Consider the following 19,246-nt stretch of genomic DNA (forward strand, 5'->3'; position numbering starts at 1 on the left):
AACCTAACCTAACCTAACCTAACCTAACCTAACCTAACCTAACCTAACCTAACCTAACCTAACCTAACCTAACCTAACCTAACCTAACCTAACCTAACCTAACCTAACCTAACCTAACCTAACCTAACCTAACCTAACCTAACCTAACCTAACCTAACCTAACCTAACCTAACCTAACCTAACCTAACCTAACCTAACCTAACCTAACCTAACCTAACCTAACCTAACCTAACCTAACCTAACCTAACCTAACCTAACCTAACCTAACCTAACCTAACCTAACCTAACCTAACCTAACCTAACCTAACCTAACCTAACCTAACCTAACCTAACCTAACCTAACCTAACCTAACCTAACCTAACCTAACCTAACCTAACCTAACCTAACCTAACCTAACCTAACCTAACCTAACCTAACCTAACCTAACCTAACCTAACCTAACCTAACCTAACCTAACCTAACCTAACCTAACCTAACCTAACCTAACCTAACCTAACCTAACCTAACCTAACCTAACCTAACCTAACCTAACCTAACCTAACCTAACCTAACCTAACCTAACCTAACCTAACCTTTTTTTTTTTTTTTTTTTAAAGAGGGGAATGCTTTATGCATACGACATGCCCCGGGGGGGACACGAAGTTATGCGAGATTCTCTCCCCTAGTGGGAGCATACCCGCTAAACCACCTCTGTTCCTCCTGCGCATTGGTGACGGGGCTACGGGCACGCTTTCGCACTCCTCCGCGGCCCCGTCTGCGCTAGCCGCCGAAGCAGCTCCACCACTGGGGTGGGTGAACCCACCATCCATCCTTTAGGGGAGGCGCGCCGGAACGATACGCGCCATCCTCCTTGCCCTTCGAAGCGGGTGACAGGTCCCCCCGAACCTGCCACCACGGGGCTATGGAAGCCGGAGAGACGAGGTTTTACCCCCGCCTCCCCAGCCACCATCGGCGGGTCCGATGTCGGGCCCCGCCGTTGACCCTACGGGCCGCGGAGGGGCTGGGTATGCCAGTACCCCTCCGCGGCCCCACCATACACATCCGGCCACGAGGGCTGCAGGGGGCAGGATAAACCAGTACCCACCCGCACCCCCCGCGGCCCCACCTCCTGGCATGCTCCGAAGCGGACCCCACAGTCCGCCTCTGGCAGCCTCCTCCGGGTGGGTCGGCCCTGCACGCTAGACCAGCCCAGTCCGGCCCAAGACAGCCGGTCCTGCACGCTAGGCCGACCCTGGTTCCTCTTAGCTTCACCGTGGGAGGCAGCCACGGTTACTAGAGCCCCACCGCCACGACAAGGCGGGAACCGTTGGTGGGGAACCTAACCTAACCTAACCTAACCTTTTTTTTTTTTTTTTAAAGAGGGGAATGCTTTATGCATACGACATGCCCCGGGGGGGACACGAAGTTATGCGAGATTCTCTCCCCTAGTGGGAGCATACCCGCTAAACCACCTCTGTTCCTCCTGCGCATTGGTGACGGGGCTACGGGCACGCTTTCGCACTCCTCCGCGGCCCCGTCTGCGCTAGCCGCCGAAGCAGCTCCACCACTGGGTGAACCCACCATCCATCCTTTAGGGGAGGCGCGCCGGAACGATACGCGCCATCCTCCTTGCCCTTCGAAGCGGGTGACAGGTCCCCCCGAACCTGCCACCACGGGGCTATGGAAGCCGGAGAGACGAGGTTTTACCCCCGCCTCCCCAGCCACCATCGGCGGGTCCGATGTCGGGCCCCGCCGTTGACCCTACGGGCCGCGGAGGGGCTGGGTATGCCAGTACCCCTCCGCGGCCCCACCATACACATCCGGCCACGAGGGCTGCAGGGGGCAGGATAAACCAGTACCCACCCGCACCCCCCGCGGCCCCACCTCCTGGCATGCTCCGAAGCGGACCCCACAGTCCGCCTCTGGCAGCCTCCTCCGGGTGGGTCGGCCCTGCACGCTAGACCAGCCCAGTCCGGCCCAAGACAGCCGGTCCTGCACGCTAGGCCGACCCTGGTTCCTCTTAGCTTCACCGTGGGAGGCAGCCACGGTTACTAGAGCCCCACCGCCACGACAAGGCGGGAACCGTTGGTGGGGAACCTAACCTAACCTAACCTAACCTTTTTTTTTTTTTTTTTTTTTTTTTTAAAGAGGGGAATGCTTTATGCATACGACATGCCCCGGGGGGGACACGAAGTTATGCGAGATTCTCTCCCCTAGTGGGAGCATACCCGCTAAACCACCTCTGTTCCTCCTGCGCATTGGTGACGGGGCTACGGGCACGCTTTCGCACTCCTCCGCGGCCCCGTCTGCGCTAGCCGCCGAAGCAGCTCCACCACTGGGGTGGGTGAACCCACCATCCATCCTTTAGGGGAGGCGCGCCGGAACGATACGCGCCATCCTCCTTGCCCTTCGAAGCGGGTGACAGGTCCCCCCGAACCTGCCACCACGGGGCTATGGAAGCCGGAGAGACGAGGTTTTACCCCCGCCTCCCCAGCCACCATCGGCGGGTCCGATGTCGGGCCCCGCCGTTGACCCTACGGGCCGCGGAGGGGCTGGGTATGCCAGTACCCCTCCGCGGCCCCACCATACACATCCGGCCACGAGGGCTGCAGGGGGCAGGATAAACCAGTACCCACCCGCACCCCCCGCGGCCCCACCTCCTGGCATGCTCCGAAGCGGACCCCACAGTCCGCCTCTGGCAGCCTCCTCCGGGTGGGTCGGCCCTGCACGCTAGACCAGCCCAGTCCGGCCCAAGACAGCCGGTCCTGCACGCTAGGCCGACCCTGGTTCCTCTTAGCTTCACCGTGGGAGGCAGCCACGGTTACTAGAGCCCCACCGCCACGACAAGGCGGGAACCGTTGGTGGGGAACCTAACCTAACCTAACCTAACCCAGTCGCGTGCCAACTGCCAAGGCGAACGGATCGCTCCGCGCGGCTCTAGAGCAAGAAAATCTCAAGTTGTAGAAAAAAAAAGTTGCAGAATTATAAAGTGTCGTATACCGTTGGATGCGTCTCGGTGTTGTGCGTCTAATAGTGAAAGAATCGTGAATTTTGGACAATCTAGTGGAAAGTTACGAAGCAAAAACCAAAAACCGTTAGAGTCAAAAATTTCGCAGAGGAATAACTCCGAAAGTAAATCGAGGACCTATATATTGTATTATATCATTGGAATCAGTATAAATAGACCTTTCTTGCAGTATATAAATTTGATTTTTCTCATTATTAAATAAAATTTTACAAATACTTTTAATTTCAAACACGTGCTGTTTAAAATACTGTGAGTAAAGTGGGAAGTGAAATACATACAGGATTTCATCTAAGTGTAGTGTAAATGAATACAGTGAAAAAAACTGAAGTTTACAAAGGTTTAATACTAAAATACAGCAAAAAACAAAATTTTAAACACACGTGCAGCCGGCGACATCTAGTGGTAAGAAGCGGAAACCTCTCACCCAAGGCCAGGACATAAGGAGGATTGCACACACACCGAAGGGAAGATTTAAAAGAATATTAAGTTTATTAGTATAAGTATAACGAATAATTTAACTCTTTAACATTCTCAGTCTGATTTAGTTTAAACATTTAATTAAAGCAGTAAACATTATTAATTAGATTAATATTAAACTAGGAAAATAAATTGTGTAAAGAAAATTTTAAATTCATAACTAAATAAAATTTCAAAACTTATAAAATAATTGTTAATTAAATATATCTAGAACAAATTAAGAAATCAAAACTAAATACTTTCACTTATCAATCAAATTAAAATAGAAATAGAAATTTCAAAATATTATATCAAATAAATATTCTTGTTGTGTGTAATCCACTTAAGTTGTTCTGGAAAAATCCATTGTACTTTGACTGTGAATTAAAGTTGGTGACATCTAGCGGCGAAAAGCTGAACTGTAGATAACAGTAATAAAATATAAAGACAGTCACACACCATAGTAAAAAGAAATAGAATTTAATTAAAATAATTAACATATTTTAAGTTTAACGTATTACACTTCATAAGAAATTCATCAAAGTAGTATAATATTAAATAAATTAAATAATACACATAGCGGAAATAGATTATAAACCCCACATAAACATATTTAGAACTTCAATATATTACATTAATTCAAAAACTGCCGTGTGTCACCAGCTTAAGTTTAAACACTTGTATTACAACCGTATTTTTAAATTAGAGCCACCTAGTGACGAAAAGTTTAACTAAAGATAACAAATTAAGAAATAAAGACTGACACACAACAGGGTGGAAGAAATAGAAAAATAATTGATACATTTAATACATTTAATTTTATTATCTCATAAATTACAAATAATTACTAGTTATTAGATTAGAAGTTAATACTAAGTAAAACTAAAATTAAACCATTAAATATAAGAGTAACGAACTAATATACCATTAATAAGTTAAATTTAGATTATTAAACTTACCATTTTTATAAAATAATTATTGTATATAACTAAATTAGAATTAGAATTAACATCTATATAGAAAATTATTAAACACTCTTTAAAATATTAAAATTATTTAAGTACTGTTGTGTGTCACTCGCTTAATTGTTCGTAATAATATTTGTGCACATATAGTATAAGATTAGTTTAATAAGTATTATCACTGTATTGATATCATCATTATAATTATTTGCAACTACAATCAACATTAATTACACCAACAAGCGAATAGATACTTATTTGAAAACATAAATATTAATCAGTTAAATTATCACTCTAGTGAATCACAGCCCGTACCCAATCATTCTTATCAAACTCCATAAATATTAGGGCCGCAACCCATTCTAACGGCAAATATTTACAGAATATATTGAATTTAGACTCAGATAGTAACTATTATAAAACAAATATCACTAAACAACATGCAACGAACACCAACCAAACAAAGACCATCGTCCACACAGGAAATTGCAGAAATAACCACACCAGCAAGCAGTAATATATATATACCACAGGATAGTGAAATGGAAACCGATTCTGAATCAGAATACCACACCTACCTCACACACACATCACTACCAGAAAGAAAAGAAAATAAAACACCAACTAGGGAAACAAACACCCTCCACAGCTACATAGAAGAGGCGAAATCAGCCCACAAACAAGCCATTGTAAATCTAAACAACTCCAGAAACCTTAAAAGGGAAATAAAAGAAGGAATAGAAAACGCCGTAAAGCGCCTCTTCAAAGTCATCAAGGAAACCATCAAAGAACTCGAATCAAGCAACCTAAGAAAGAACACAAACTCCACCCATCTCCCCTCCTCTCCACCCCCACCCCCAAGTACTAATGAATATAGAAATTTTTCACAGAAAATAGAGGAACACTCAAAACTCCTTGCAGAGAACAACAAAAGGATGGAAATTATATGCAAAGAGTTGCAAGGGATGGGAAGGACTAACATAATAAATTCGGTAAAATTGGACAAGTTGGACAAACTGGACACCCTGGATAACTTGAACAAATTGGATAAACTTGAGAACTTGAACAGAATGGATGGAATAAGCAAACAAATGGAAACATATGCAAGCATTACGGAGAGGGGAAACAAAATCATTCAAGAAAACAGCAAAAGAATAGAAGAATTAAACGAAAATATAATAAAAAACCAAAACACCGAAAACAACAGAAGCAAAACATACGCATCAGTAGTAACATCTAACACACCAATAAAAACAATAGAACAAACATTACACTCTATAAAGATCACATCTAAAAATCCAATGGATACAGGAGAGGAGGTTCTAGATAAAATTAGAAAGGCCCTTCAGGCTAAAGAGGGAGGTGTCGAAATAGAAAGAATAAGAAAAGCTAAGGACTGCCTGCCTGCCTGCCTGCCTGCCTGCCTGCCTGCCTGCCTGCCTGCCTGCCTGCCTGCCTGCCTGCCTGCCTGCCTGCCTGCCTGCCTGCCTGCCTGCCTGCCTGCCTGCCTGCCTGCCTGCCTGCCTGCCTGCCTGCCTGCCTGCCTGCCTGCCTGCCTGCCTGCCTGCCTGCCTGCCTGCCTGCCTGCCTGCCTGCCTGCCTGCCTGCCTGCCTGCCTGCCTGCCTGCCTGCCTGCCTGCCTGCCTGCCTGCCTGCCTGCCTGCCTGCCTGCCTGCCTGCCTGCCTGCCTGCCTGCCTGCCTGCCTGCCTGCCTGCCTGCCTGCCTGCCTGCCTGCCTGCCTGCCTGCCTGCCTGCCTGCCTGCCTGCCTGCCGACCTGCCTGCCTGCCTGCCTGCCTGCCTGCCTGCCTGCCTGCCTGCCTGCCTGCCTGCCTGCCTGCCTGCCTGCCTGCCTGCCTGCCTGCCTGCCTGCCTACCTACCTACCTACCTACCTACCTACCTACCTACCTACCTACCTTAATATAATATATTTAATTAATCAAAGTATGAACCATTATTTTCTATGCACTTTTGCCATCTCATAGGTAGTTCATTGATCCCTTTACTAAAAAAACCAGTCGGACGGGAATCAATAAAATCTTTGAAGGCGATTTGGACTGCCCCATCGGAGTTGAATTTTTTCCCTTGCAAGAAGTTATCCAAATTTCGAAAAAAAAAATGGTAATCATTTGGAGCAAGGTCCGGGGAGTACGGAGGATGTCTTAGACTTTCCAATTGAAGCTCTTCTAATTTAGTAGCCGTCTGTTGCGCAGTGTGTGGTCTAGCGTTGTCGTGAAGCAGCTGTGGCGTGGAGCGATTGACCAGCCTATTTGATATTTGATGCAAAAGTATTTTAAAAGAATTAAACTAACAGCGAAATAATGAATTTAACTCTACTTCGTAATAATCCTCGCTGTAGTATAAACTCAAACCGAACGTAAATAAACAAAATGTCAGACGTTCCGCAATGACGGATGGAAAGAGACTGCTTTGAGCAGCAGCGCATGCGTCCTTATAAAACCTTTTGTGTGGCTACCCTCAACAGTCCTAACAATATATATATAAAAAAAAATTTTTTTTTCAAAATCCCAATTCCCTAGTCCAGGAGACCCACACGAAGCCGTCCCTGCTGCGTCTCAGCACGGACGGCGAAGTGCGTAAATGCATTCCCGCGTAAACAAAAAAAAAAAAAAAGCATGTTTATACATAAAGGTTCATAAACACTGTTTCACACAGCTAGACTGCATTTATCTATTCTACTATTTATGTTTTTTAATATCTGATGGTGTGCTCGGCTTCGGCATTTCATATATTTTATTATTTAATGTCATTCTCATTTAATTCAGTCATTGATTATGACAGCGCAAGTGCGAAGCCGCTCACGTGACGGGATATTTACGACGTGTGATATCGGGGGACGGCCACGTCAGCGCCACGCCGTACCGGCCCCGAGCCTTGACAATCGACGCAAGCCGCCCTCAGTCGCAACCAGCCTAGTTCAGTTCAACTTCCGTATGTATTTCACGTATTTATCTTAATTTGTGTTTTAACAAACCATAATCACGGCTTCAATATTGATAAACTCTATTCAACAAATAAATGGGAAATAATTTAGAAATTCAATTTACAAGATATACCGAGTGAGTTTTTTTTTCCCTTCTCGATAATAATATGGCTTGTTGTTTAAGTGGAATACAATCTGTAGACGACTTTATTTGTGTACTAGCATTTTGATTGTGAAAGTTTCGAAAATCCAATAAAATCCATTTAAGACATACACCCAACATGGCGGTAACGGTATAGTTAACACCGGATTGACATTTTACAATATTAAATGCGTCTATTACAAGATGTTATAAGTCACCAACACTTCAGTGTACACCAGCTTCCTCAACCATTTTAGTTCGGTCCACACAGCGCGGTAACGTAAACGATGCGAATTGATCTAGTCCTAATCGCATGCGACTAAAGTAACAAAGAAAAAAAAATATTGGAGTGTGTATTGGTAGATTAATTTCAGACTATGTCAAAAAAAAAATGTATATAAAGAAATTGCGCCTGAGGATTCTAATTCATTTACCCAGAGAACGATGCATGAAGAAAGTGTCGATCCTCATGTGGTGCACTCGCTTCGCGCGCACCGTGGCGAAGTGGCGTGCGCCGACGTAAGCGGCGCTCTGCTGGCGACGGGCGGCGGCGAGGGCGCGCTGCAACTGTGGCGTTGGCGGCGCGGCGCGGGCTGGCTGGAGGCGGCCGGAGCCCCACGCGCGCATCGCTTCGGTGTTACTGCGGCGCGCTGGGCCTGCAGCGGCGCGCTCTTCGCCTCCGCGGGCGTCGACGGCGCCGCTGGGATATGGACCAGGGAGCTGAAGCGGCGGCGCGTGCTGGCCGCGCCGGGAGCGACCGCGGCACGGGCGCTATGCTGGGCGGGCACGCGGCTGCTCGTGGGACACGACGATGGCGCGCTTTGCGTGTGGGCATCGCGGCGGGGCACCCTGCTCGTGCGTCTGAAACCGTGCGAGGGGGCATTGCATGCGCTCGCCGCGCTGCCCCCGGCCGGTCTGCTGCTCGTCGCCTGCACCACTGGCACCCTCAAGTTTTTCGATCTCGGCGGTAATTTCACATTCTGAATATTCTTTACAGGTATTTTTGGAATAAGCTCCGGCACATTAAGAATACCTATTAAATAGCATGTAAAGAAACGGTCTATCAGTTTGTAAAAAGAAAGAAAAAAAAAAAAAAAAGTTATATCTTAAAGACTCTTTTGAATCCGAAAACGCATAATATGTAGTGTTTGTCAAATAAAGAATTCAGCGTTCGCTCTTCAGATGTGTACGCACGCGATGAGGTGGGACACGATCCGCCGGCGCTGCTCTGGGAAGACGGCGCGCACGACCTCGGCGCGCTGTGTGCAGCGAGCAGCACGTGCGGACGTGCGGCGGCCTCGGGCGGGCATGATGCGCGCGTGCGTCTGTGGCGCGCGGGCGCAGCGGTAGGCGAGCGGAGGGTACGCGCCGGCGGCGTGCTGAGCGGGCACGCGGCCGCGGTGACGGCACTGGCGTGGGTGTGCGGTACGCGGCTTCTCGTCAGCGCCTCGCTGGACAGTACGGCGCGCCTATGGGCGTGCACGACTCTCACCTGCCTACGCGTACTGCACGCGCATACGCGATATCTCACATGCATCGCAGTGTCTCCTGACTTTCGGTACCTTCTTACAGGTAACTCCGAATAACTCGAGTAACTTTTAAATAAGTAAAGAACTATAATAATAACTTTGTATTTATAGCTAATACATATCATTGCGTCATATTCGGTTCAGCTAGTACCTAGTCAAATGATAAGAGAAGAGAAAATAAAGAGGGCTCTCCGGCAGAGGGAATGTAGTGGTGTATGCGCAGGGTCCAACGACCGCACGGTGCGCACATGGTCGACGGGCGCTTTCGGCCTAGATGATGACGTGACCCCGTCCTGCTCGCTGCTCTCACATTTTGGCCTCGGTGATCTGAAGGTTGGAGCTTTGTAATCCTTAATATAATAAAATATACTAGCTTTTACCCGCGACTCCGTCCGCGCGCAATAAAAAATAGATAATGGGGTAAAAATTATCCTATGTCCGTTTCCTGGTTCTAAGTTACCTGCCCACCAATTTTCAGTCAAATCGATTCAGCCGTTCTTGAGTTATAAATAGTGTAACTAACACGACTTTCTTTTATATATATAGATATATAGATAATCATAATAATATTTTTAAATATTATTTTTATATTATCCTTACTAATGTTATAAATGCGAAAGTAACTCTGTCTTTCTGTCTGTCTGTCTGTCTTGCTTTCACGGCAACTTTATATTGTTGAAAGTGGGGGTGAAAGTTTGTATGGAATTATCGTAATTTTTTCAGTTAGAAGCACGAAACTTATTTTTAAGGCTGCCAATTTCATATAAATAATTATGAAATTCAATTTTTGTAAAAATTTTACCTTCAAGGGTGCAAAAAAATTGGGGATGAAATTTTTTTTGGGAATATGTGAAGTTTTGGTGAATGTTTTATTTAAATGCTACCCGAAGACAGTATTTCACGCGGACGAAGTCGCGGGCACAGCTAGTATTAAAAATAGAAGATGCGTAGGGTATCGAACCGATGTTTGAAGATGAGCTGGTAGAAGGCAGCGGTGCGGGGGAAGGTGCGGGGGAAGGTGCGGGGTGCGGGGCGGAGGGCGCTCCACCGGAGAGGCTGTGGGTTTCGGAGGAGACACACGTTGGTGCAATAAATTCCATTGTTATCATCAAAGACGTACTCGTCACCGCGTGCAGGTTTGTTGTAAAGGAATTTAAACAAAAAAAAAATAACGTGATAGATTATCGTTTACTATGTTTATTACTAAATATTACTATCAGGGCTAGGTAGTGCCCCGCCTTGGTTTTTCCTGAGAGGCAAAGCATAGTAGTGTGATTTATTTCCATACGATGGAGTAGTACAGCAGCAGTACTTACTTATTACCACCAGAAACGTAGTAGTTTTCGGTTGTGCTTATTATAAATGATGTGATATCTAAACTATTTGTCAGAATGATAAAGTCTAAAAGGCGATTTTTAATTGCTTTTATTTAAACCTAAAAATGGTTACTGTGAGAAAATGTTAAACTTGACTATTTGGTAGTATTTTTGAGATCTACAACTCTCCCATACATCATTTTTATGACTCTAACGGTTTAACTTACGTATGTCAAAAAAGGCAAATTTGAAGGTTTGTGCAGCGACGGCGGAGTGCGGGTGTACCGCTGGAGTGCACGACGCGGCGAGCTGGTGTGCGAGCGCACCTTACTCGCTCACAGATTTCCCGCCGCGGCTGTTGACCTGGCGGACCTGGGCGCCGCCGGTACGTTGGTGCTCAGCGCGGGCCTCGACGGCCGCGCGGTGCTCTGGGACCTCCAGGTATACGTAACGCCACATCATATGAATGTACACGATGTGCGACTGCGATTTTTCTCGTCGCTTAAAGCCCGACAGCTTCGCAAGTCTATGAGGTGAAATACTTAGAACGGAGGAGCTGATAAAACATATTGTAAACTAGCAGAATAGCAAATTGACCTCTTCAGTAAAGACCAATCAAATTCAATCATTCTGTAAAACCTGCAACCTTCACCCTGATGTGTGATGTACACGTATAACATGAATGTAGTCTGGCTCCGAGCTGTTGTCGGTGTCTGCGGGGGGCGCGGGGGGCGCGACGGGCGCGGCGGGTGCCGGAGGAGGCGTGCGCGGCGCGCGGCTTTCCCCACACCGGCCGCCGCTCCTGCTGCTAGGAATGGACGACGGCGCACTCGCCGTGTGGACCGTACAGCAATCTAACACTGAACCTATTCAGTAAATGACTTCAAGTTTTAGGCCTTTAAATAAAGCTCTTAATAAGTTCTTAACAATTTAAATTGTGTAATACAGCGTATACGAGCCGTTCGCCGAGGCGGCGACTTGTTGCGCGTGGTCGGGCGAGGGGCGCATATGTGCGGCGGGTGGCGCGGGGGGTGAGCTGCGCGTGTTGGGCCCGCCGCCCGCCGCCGCCACGCTGCACGCTCAGCGCGACGCGCATGACCTTGGTACTGCTGGGGTTAAACTTCTTGATCCCCAGAAGTCCACTGCAATCATATTTCTATTGATATATAATAGTCATCCCTTGTCTCTGCCCGAACAAAAACTACAACATGTATTAATAGAAGTGTCACAATTTTAGTTTAGGTGGAATTCCGCCGCCGACAAATTTGTATTCAATTAAATTGTCACCCCCTGACATTCTCTTTGAAAAAGTTGACACGGCTATATGTTTTAATATAAGTGAGACGGCAGTCTAATTCCACGGTTACATTTATCATACTGTCTCAAAATTAACAGGTGTACTGAGCTTAGATTTCGCACCGTTGCAAAACAAAGATGAGTCGAAATATATAATGGCGTCCGCCGGTCGTGATACACTGGTAAAAATCTGGGAGATCAGATTTGAGATGCGTTACGGGGCGGCGCATGTCAACGTGCGGCTCGTGCACCGCGTGGAGGCGCACGGCGGGTCGGTGGAGTGCGCGCGGTGGGCGGCTGCGGGCGGCGCGCAGCTGGCCACCTGCGGCGCCGACGGCTGGGCGCGCGTGTGGCGCTTAGCTCCGGGTGGCGACGTACGGCTGGTGGCAGCCGTGCCAACGGGCGGAGCAGGTGCCGCGGTCGGGGCGACGGCAGCGGCCATGCTGGGCCCGACACTGCTAGCCGTGGGCTCGCTGACGGGCGAACTGGCTGTGTGGCGAGTGCCGGCGCCGCTCGCCGACGTCGACGAGGACGATGAGCCGGAGCCGCGCATGTGGGGGCCGACGGGCGTCGCGCGTTGGTTGCGCGATTACGTCACTCGTGTGCCAGGTGACTAGCTGATATGGCCGCAAGTGGCATTCGAATCGAGATATCAACTCAGGGCAGCTGTGGTGCGCCGGCTCACATTGATAGTCAGATGTACACTGCTGGCAGTAGGTTTGATGTAAAAGTATGTTGTCAGAAGATTCCGTGAGCGAGCAAGGCAGTGGGGCGACGAGCGGGGAGGCGAGACTGAGCGGGGCTCGACTGCTCCAGGAGCCACTGCCGGACCTGATGCCCGAACTTTTGAGGCTGCTACGGCGGCTGCCCTCGGGTATAATAAGATTCAATATTTATGGCGGCGCAGCGGCTCATGTTTATTAGCGAGCTACGCACCTAATACAGGTGGGTTAAAGCGGGAAGTTTTAACTCCGATCTCGAGCTGCAGATCATCGGGAGTCTACCGAGCCGGTTGCCACGCTTTTCCTCACCGTAACACCTGAATAAAAATAATCTTATCTGATAGATTTCTGTGTGCAATGTAAAAAGGCGCTAAAATTGTGTAGCAAAAGCAATCTTTTTTTATTTCATGCAAACATTCTTAGGAATCTCCTATTGTATAGACGAAAAGTTTACATTTTTTATGTAGAGGTATGTTATTCGAGTACATCTAAAGAAACGTTCTTTCAGATGAGCAATGTCATATTCGTAAAAATAATAATTTAAGAACAAAACTTAAAGAAGAAGCTAATTTGGATAATGAGCGTCTGTTGAAACGACTCGAAGAGGAAATCGAGTGGCTGCGGCGCGAGGCTCCCGCTCCCGAACTTGTGAGTACAAAACTAACTGTCCACGCGCGCGCACATCACGCCGCGAACCTCACACCGCACACCTCACGTCACACCCCCGACTCTATCATTTTATACTAGTATAGTGAGTCACGTAATTTAGATTTAATGGAATAATTAACGGCAACTATTATAAAGAAATAGATTAATTGTAGAATAAAAAAAGGATATAAAAAGTTGGGTTGGTCGTGGGTCTCAACTTGTTACTTTCCTCCGGCGTGTTGGCAGTGGTTCCTCCGTTAAACTATAGATTTCATGGACTTTCTGCTAACCGTATTAATTATACATAGCTATACAAGTTCTACAAATTCCACACATCGTGCAATTTTGTATGATCACGCACGAGCTCTGCTTAGCTCCAGGGTCGTTAATACGAGCAACAAGAAGCCAGAACTTAACTGTTTTATGCTGTCCTATTCATTTGTTTGCTCTTATGGTTACTTGCTGCTATTTTTTGTCTATTGTTAACTTGAGTGTTTGTGTGGTGGCAGGAAGCGTGCGCTCCGCACACTCTGCGCTGCCCGCTGACGCACGCGCTGTTCCGCGAGCCCGTGCGCGCCGCTGACGGCTTTACCTACGAACGTGCAAACATACTGGATTATTTTTTCGTTAATGGTTAGTGCATTGTATTTATTATACATCTAAAAAAGAGAGTAATGTTTTTCGCGCTTATATCAGTTTGTTGGTATTTTTCCCAAAACCTTTTATTTTATTTCTAAATATATTTTTCGATGTTTTCGAGCATATTCACAAATAAGAAAGTGCTTCATTTAACATTACAGTTCATTTAGTTTGTCGTTGGCACTATTTCATGTATTGGAGGTTGAGTCAGTCGGGCTGTCTTTTTTTACTAAGGTTAGGTTATTGGTTCATCTAATTATAATTTATACACAAAAAAAATTGAATGTAAAAAGGCATTGACATAAAGTCGACACTTACCAAGGTCATCTGCAAAAACATACTAATTTAGCTAAAAGTTTTACTTTTCGAATCCAAGCCGCTCGAAAACGCCCTCATTGATTACCGATTGTTATCGTTACTCTGCCTTGCTTTAAGGCCTCGGATTAACTAGATCACCAGAAACTAAGCACATATGGTACATAAATCTTTGTCACGGCTGAACCGATATTGACGGATCTTTCACTGGAAGGTAGCTAATTTGTGCGGGTTATAGGCTACTTCTTTTTACGCTGGCGAACTCGCGAGCAACCGGTAGTGTGTAGATATAATTTGATGTTATTACAAGAGGGCAGGGTGTGACAGAAGCGGCCGTGTCTCCGTTGACGGGGCGGCGACTGCGCAGCGCACACCTGTCGCCCAACCTCGTGCTGCGTCAGCAACTGCGCGACTTTCTGTGCAAATCTACCGCGCCCGACGCAAGCGGATCAGATCTGTCCCGACCTGCTCCGAATTGACGTGAACCGACGTTTACAGTCCACCTGAAAAAATTGATTCTACTTTTTAATTAATATAAAATATTTTGTTCATATTGATAAATGTTTACTAATATTTATGTTTTATTTGCCAAAAGCTTGAGTTGTTCATTAGATATGTTTTGACAAGATTAACATGTTAAAGAAAAAAAAATTATGACTTTAATTAGGTATTTGTAGAACACACACACACACGTACGAATGAATCTCGTTAAAGATTACCTCATGCTATTGCATAGAAATGACATCCAATGAATAACTCAACCTGGGTCTTAAAACTTTAATCAAGGCCACTATATCACGAGTAAGTACCTACCTATATTTTAATTGATAAGGCAGAGAGGGCAAGGACGCGATCGTGATATGTGCATGTCTAGTCACAGAACTGGACGGCGTTAGCGTGAATACAATTGGAATGTTTAGTTTTATGATAGGATTAAGTGTTATTAATTAAATTTTTAATTTATCGCAAGACAATACATTTTGATTAGATAGTAATTTTTCAGTATAGAGACGTTTAACGTTACGACAGAAGCTGCACCGACAGTGCATCCGTCAGTTCATCGTCATGTCGTTGCCGAAGATGTTATCTCTCGGCATGCTGGTAACACTTGTCGCGGCGCGGCTGGCGTGCGCCGACCGCTACCACCCCGACAGCGAAGATCGTCGCGCCGGAGTAACATTTAATTCAAATCCGGCGGAGATGACCGCGGAGTACTGGACGGAGGAGGCGCAGGCGGCGATACGGGCACGGAGAGCGCGCCTACGGGGTACCGCAGCCGAACACACAGCGCGCAACGTCGTCATGTTCCTCGGCGACGGCATGTCCGTCACCACGCTGGCGGCGGCGCGCACGCTGCTCGGACAGCGTCAGGGCCGCCCCGGGGAGGAGTCTCAACTCGCATTTGAAGCTTTTCCTACCGTGGGCTTGACTAAAGTAAGTATATTAAATAAATAAAATATTCTATATATCGGACGAAGGCAATTTATAATATAATTTTTGTTTCAAGACTTATTGCGTGGACACACAAATTGCAGACTCCGCGTGCTCGGCGACGGCGTACTTGTGCGGTGCCAAGGCCAACCGCGGCACGCTGGGGCTGACGGCGGCCGTGCCGCGGCGGGACTGCGCCGCAGCCACCGAGCCCTCGGCGCATCTCGATTCCATCGCCGCCTGGGCACTCGCCGATGGAAGAGACGCAGGTTGTTTTCTATTACAACTAGTATTATTTACTCAACATACATTTTCACATATCATACAATACAATAGGAGATTTACTGTTGTGGACTTTATAGGTACATGTGTTTTCGATTGATCGTAATCTTAGAGAAATTACTTATATACTCTAAGATCATGATCGTGTTTGCAAATCGAATTAATTCATTTCTAAAAAAATGTCTTGTTATATATATTTATATTTGCCAGGGCAAATTACTAGATATTAGACAGTGGCTTTTCTGCAAATTTATGTCTATTTGGATTGTTTTCCAAGCGTTTGTTTCAAACATAATTACAAATTGTATGAGAAATTAAAAGGAAACGTCCAGTTATGACAAAGCCAGTAGAGTGTGTAGTTGTGCTGCAAACGCCAGGTGCTACGGTAAATACAACGCTAGCGCGACGATAACGTGACACTGACTGTGGGCATCGGCAGGAATCGTGACGACGACACGAGTAACGCACGCATCACCAGCAGCGGCGTACGCCCGGGCCGCGAACCGCAATTGGGAAAACGATGGAAGCGTACGCAGTAACAATCAGGATCCGAATATCTGTCGAGACATCGCCCACCAACTCGTTCATTCCTATCCTGGAAATCAATTCAAGGTATATTCTCCTTTACTCGCCATCATCTTCCTGCCCGGGTTTATAACTATATAGTGTTAGAGACAAAAATCAACACTGTGCCGGTGTATCGGCGCAGCACTAGACATGTCAAATATCAACGCTTACGTCGCCTCACTACAGCTATCTGACACTTGGTTTTTGGTAACTTTAGCGCGCAATTCGCTCGAGATGATCTTGACTAATAATTCTCTAAAAATAGTATACAAATGCAATCGGGAGCAGCAACACGCAGCCACGCGCGACCGTTTTTGTAAAGACTAAACACGGTAAACTATTATTGAATAATTGTAGACTGGTTCGTGATATGTCATCTCGTGTGTGGCAGAAAAGAAAACAGAGAAAAAATTATTTTCTATCCGGGCGAGGAGGGGCGGGTTTTTAATAAATAACATTATTTTCTAGGTCATTTTAGGCGGCGGAAGGCGTGAATTTATACCTACCACAAGTATTGACGAAGAAGGTACCGCCGGTCGCAGAACTGATGGACGTAATCTAATTGAAGAATGGAAAATAGATAAAATATCACGCAATGCAACGTATCAATATGTGTGGAATCGTAGCCAGCTGGCGAACGCGGCCCAGAATACTCCTGAGTATCTTTTAGGTCTCTTCGAGGGGAGCCATTTGCAGTACAATCTGCAAGCCGACGCAGCCACGGAGCCGACGCTCAGTGAACTCACCGAGGTGGCAATTCGGTCACTCAGTCGCAACGAAAAAGGGTTCTTCCTGTTCGTGGAGGGTGGGCGCATCGACCACGCACACCACGCAAACCGGCCGCAGCTGGCGCTGGACGAGACGCTGGAGATGAGCGCGGCCGTGGCGCGCGCCGCCGAACTGCTCTCCGAGGACGACTCCTTGATCGTCGTGACGGCTGACCACGCCCATGTCATGACGCTCAACGGCTACTCGCCGCGCGGCAACGATATACTCGGGCCTTCCAACGACCGCGACGAGGCGGGCGTGCCCTACATGACGCTCTCGTATTCCAATGGACCCGGATTCCGCTCGCATCATAATGGCACCAGACCTGATGTGACGACTGAGACCAATTTTCGTAAGTGAAACCAAATTTTTAAGACTAGAGTTATTTTAACTGATAAAGTGAATAGGAACTAAATAATTGGCGTGTTTCGATTTTAAGCGTCGTTAACTTGGAGATCTCACGTGGACGTGCCACTCTCGTCGGAGACGCATGGCGGGGAGGACGTGGTGGTTTTCGCACGCGGGCCACAGCACGCCATGTTTACGGGACTGTATGAGCAGAGTCAGCTTCCACACCTGATGGCCTACGCAGCCTGCATCGGCCCCGGCCTACATGCCTGCAGCGCTGCGCCCCGTCACTTCAGTGCAATGCCTTTGTTAACAATAATATTTTTTCTTTATAAATTATTGAAATGAGTTCAGCAAATCGTAATTAACGTAAATATACTTTTATAATAAAATATTTTAATTAATCCATAATGTACCATGGAAGACATTTTTCTACACAATTGTTTTAACTAATTAAATCCCTCAAATCTTATTTTTGATGAATATTCATAAATAGTACAAAGGAGTGCAACTGCAGTGATGCTTTTCGTTTTTGATAAGAAAAAAGGGGCATTTCAAAAAAGAAAACAAGTCATTAAAGAATGCGAGTTGGACGATCACAAGGAAAACTTTCAGCATACGGTAGTAGGGTCCGCAGCAGCATTACCTGTTTTCGAAATGGCCAAACAAACGGTGCAATACCACGATCGCACAATAAACAGGCGCCAAGTGTAAGTATTTCCGCGTTGTATTGTTGAATGTCGTGCACGAGTCTAAATTCTTTTTCTCTTCTTTTTCTCATCCATTTCTTATAAGGGAAGGATTGGTGGATATAGCGGGTGAGAGGATGGGCAGAAAATAATTCGTATATAACGGTATCCCGTAAGGCAGTACACTCGGGCCTACCTTGTTCCTTATTTATAATCGTATAAATGATTTATGTAGAATGAGCCTCCAAAAAGCGGACTTACTGATTTTTGCAGATGACATCGTCAGTCTGTTTTATGATAGTTCATGGAAAAACTGTTAAGTATGCTGCAGAAAAGGGTCTGGCTGTTACAGTCTAGCTATAAAAAACTTACTCTCAACACCTCGAAAACTAAATATGTACCATTTTATAAAACATCGCGATCAAAACCACCAAACCACTTTTCTATCACAATACACGAAGCCCCTTGTAACAGACAGCCATCTCCAAGTCGGGATTGTGTATGCTCAAAAATTGAACGCACAAGCACATTCAAGTATCTTGGTGTCACGCTAGATGAAAAATTTCACATAAGGGAAGTCCTTTGTTCCTTAAATACAGTTTTCACTAGTTAAGTTTCATTGAATATTGTAAACTTAGTGTGCAATAATAAAGGTTTTCATTTTCACAAAATAATAAACATCGTAAACGTCAAGACTTAATATGGCTTCATAAAATTATTCACTCTTCTGCTGATACACCTACTCTCCTAGCCGAAATCTACATAAACGTGAGGCATGTAACGCGGTCACAAAAACCATTTCCACTTTGTACCTATAAAAACAATACTTCCTATTACAATCCTATAGTAAGAATGAGGCGTCTTTATAATAGCACTTCCAAACGATCTAGACATCTTCAAACCTAAGAATATAGTCTTCAGAAAGACTGTCTCAAAAATATTGCAGTGACAATAACTAGTTGTTCTCATCCCTTTATTTGATGACTTTTGTTAACCCAAAAATATGACTGTTAAAAACATAATTAATTTTTAAGTACTTAATATGCACTTTATCACTCCTTTAATTTTTGTTTCACATTGTATAATCATGTTGCGTAAACTCACCTTGGTTTATAACCTAGTTTCTTGAACTTACTTTATGTTATTTTTTTATGTAATGTTATGTTCTATGTAATGGTTTTAAA

The 19,246-nt window shown here is 45.9% G+C and overlaps 2 protein-coding genes across 2 annotated transcripts; both read left to right on the top strand.

Moving 5' to 3' along the window:
* The first annotated feature begins 7,956 nt into the window (after positions 1–7,956).
* LOC106714363 (uncharacterized WD repeat-containing protein alr2800-like) lies at positions 7,957–14,474 on the top strand. Its single transcript, XM_014507396.2, has 13 exons — positions 7,957–8,479; positions 8,695–9,084; positions 9,265–9,385; positions 9,724–9,734; positions 10,015–10,177; positions 10,621–10,798; positions 11,046–11,230; positions 11,306–11,460; positions 11,753–12,262; positions 12,396–12,527; positions 12,884–13,023; positions 13,533–13,656; positions 14,305–14,474. The coding sequence occupies exons 1-13, from the start codon at positions 7,957–7,959 to the stop codon at positions 14,454–14,456; spliced, it is 2,784 nt and encodes a 927-aa protein (XP_014362882.2). The 3' UTR covers positions 14,457–14,474.
* Positions 14,475–14,995: 521 nt separating this feature from the next.
* LOC106714377 (membrane-bound alkaline phosphatase) lies at positions 14,996–17,725 on the top strand. Its single transcript, XM_014507411.2, has 5 exons — positions 14,996–15,411; positions 15,485–15,677; positions 16,130–16,302; positions 16,726–17,377; positions 17,465–17,725. Exons 1-5 carry the CDS (start codon positions 15,043–15,045, stop codon positions 17,719–17,721), a joined length of 1,644 nt encoding a protein of 547 aa, XP_014362897.2. The 5' UTR covers positions 14,996–15,042; the 3' UTR covers positions 17,722–17,725.
* Positions 17,726–19,246: the final 1,521 nt, after the last annotated feature.

The sequence above is a fragment of the Papilio machaon genome, chromosome 15, assembly GCF_912999745.1.
Source record: "Papilio machaon chromosome 15, ilPapMach1.1, whole genome shotgun sequence".
NCBI lineage: Eukaryota > Metazoa > Arthropoda > Insecta > Lepidoptera > Papilionidae > Papilio > Papilio machaon.

Bases quoted from the DNA above. Each gene is read 5' to 3' on its own strand.
- LOC106714363 (XM_014507396.2), top strand. From the start codon at position 7,957: ATGCATGAAGAAAGTGTCGATCCTCATGTGGTGCACTCGCTTCGCGCG. The intron at 11,461-11,752 runs GTACTGCTGGGG...CAAAATTAACAG, and splicing joins GCGCGACGCGCATGACCTTG to GTGTACTGAGCTTAGATTTC. The intron at 13,024-13,532 runs GTGAGTACAAAA...GTGTGGTGGCAG, and splicing joins AGGCTCCCGCTCCCGAACTT to GAAGCGTGCGCTCCGCACAC.
- LOC106714377 (XM_014507411.2), top strand. From the start codon at position 15,043: ATGTCGTTGCCGAAGATGTTATCTCTCGGCATGCTGGTAACACTTGTC. The intron at 15,678-16,129 runs GTTGTTTTCTAT...GGGCATCGGCAG, and splicing joins CGCCGATGGAAGAGACGCAG to GAATCGTGACGACGACACGA. The intron at 16,303-16,725 runs GTATATTCTCCT...ATTATTTTCTAG, and splicing joins ATCCTGGAAATCAATTCAAG to GTCATTTTAGGCGGCGGAAG.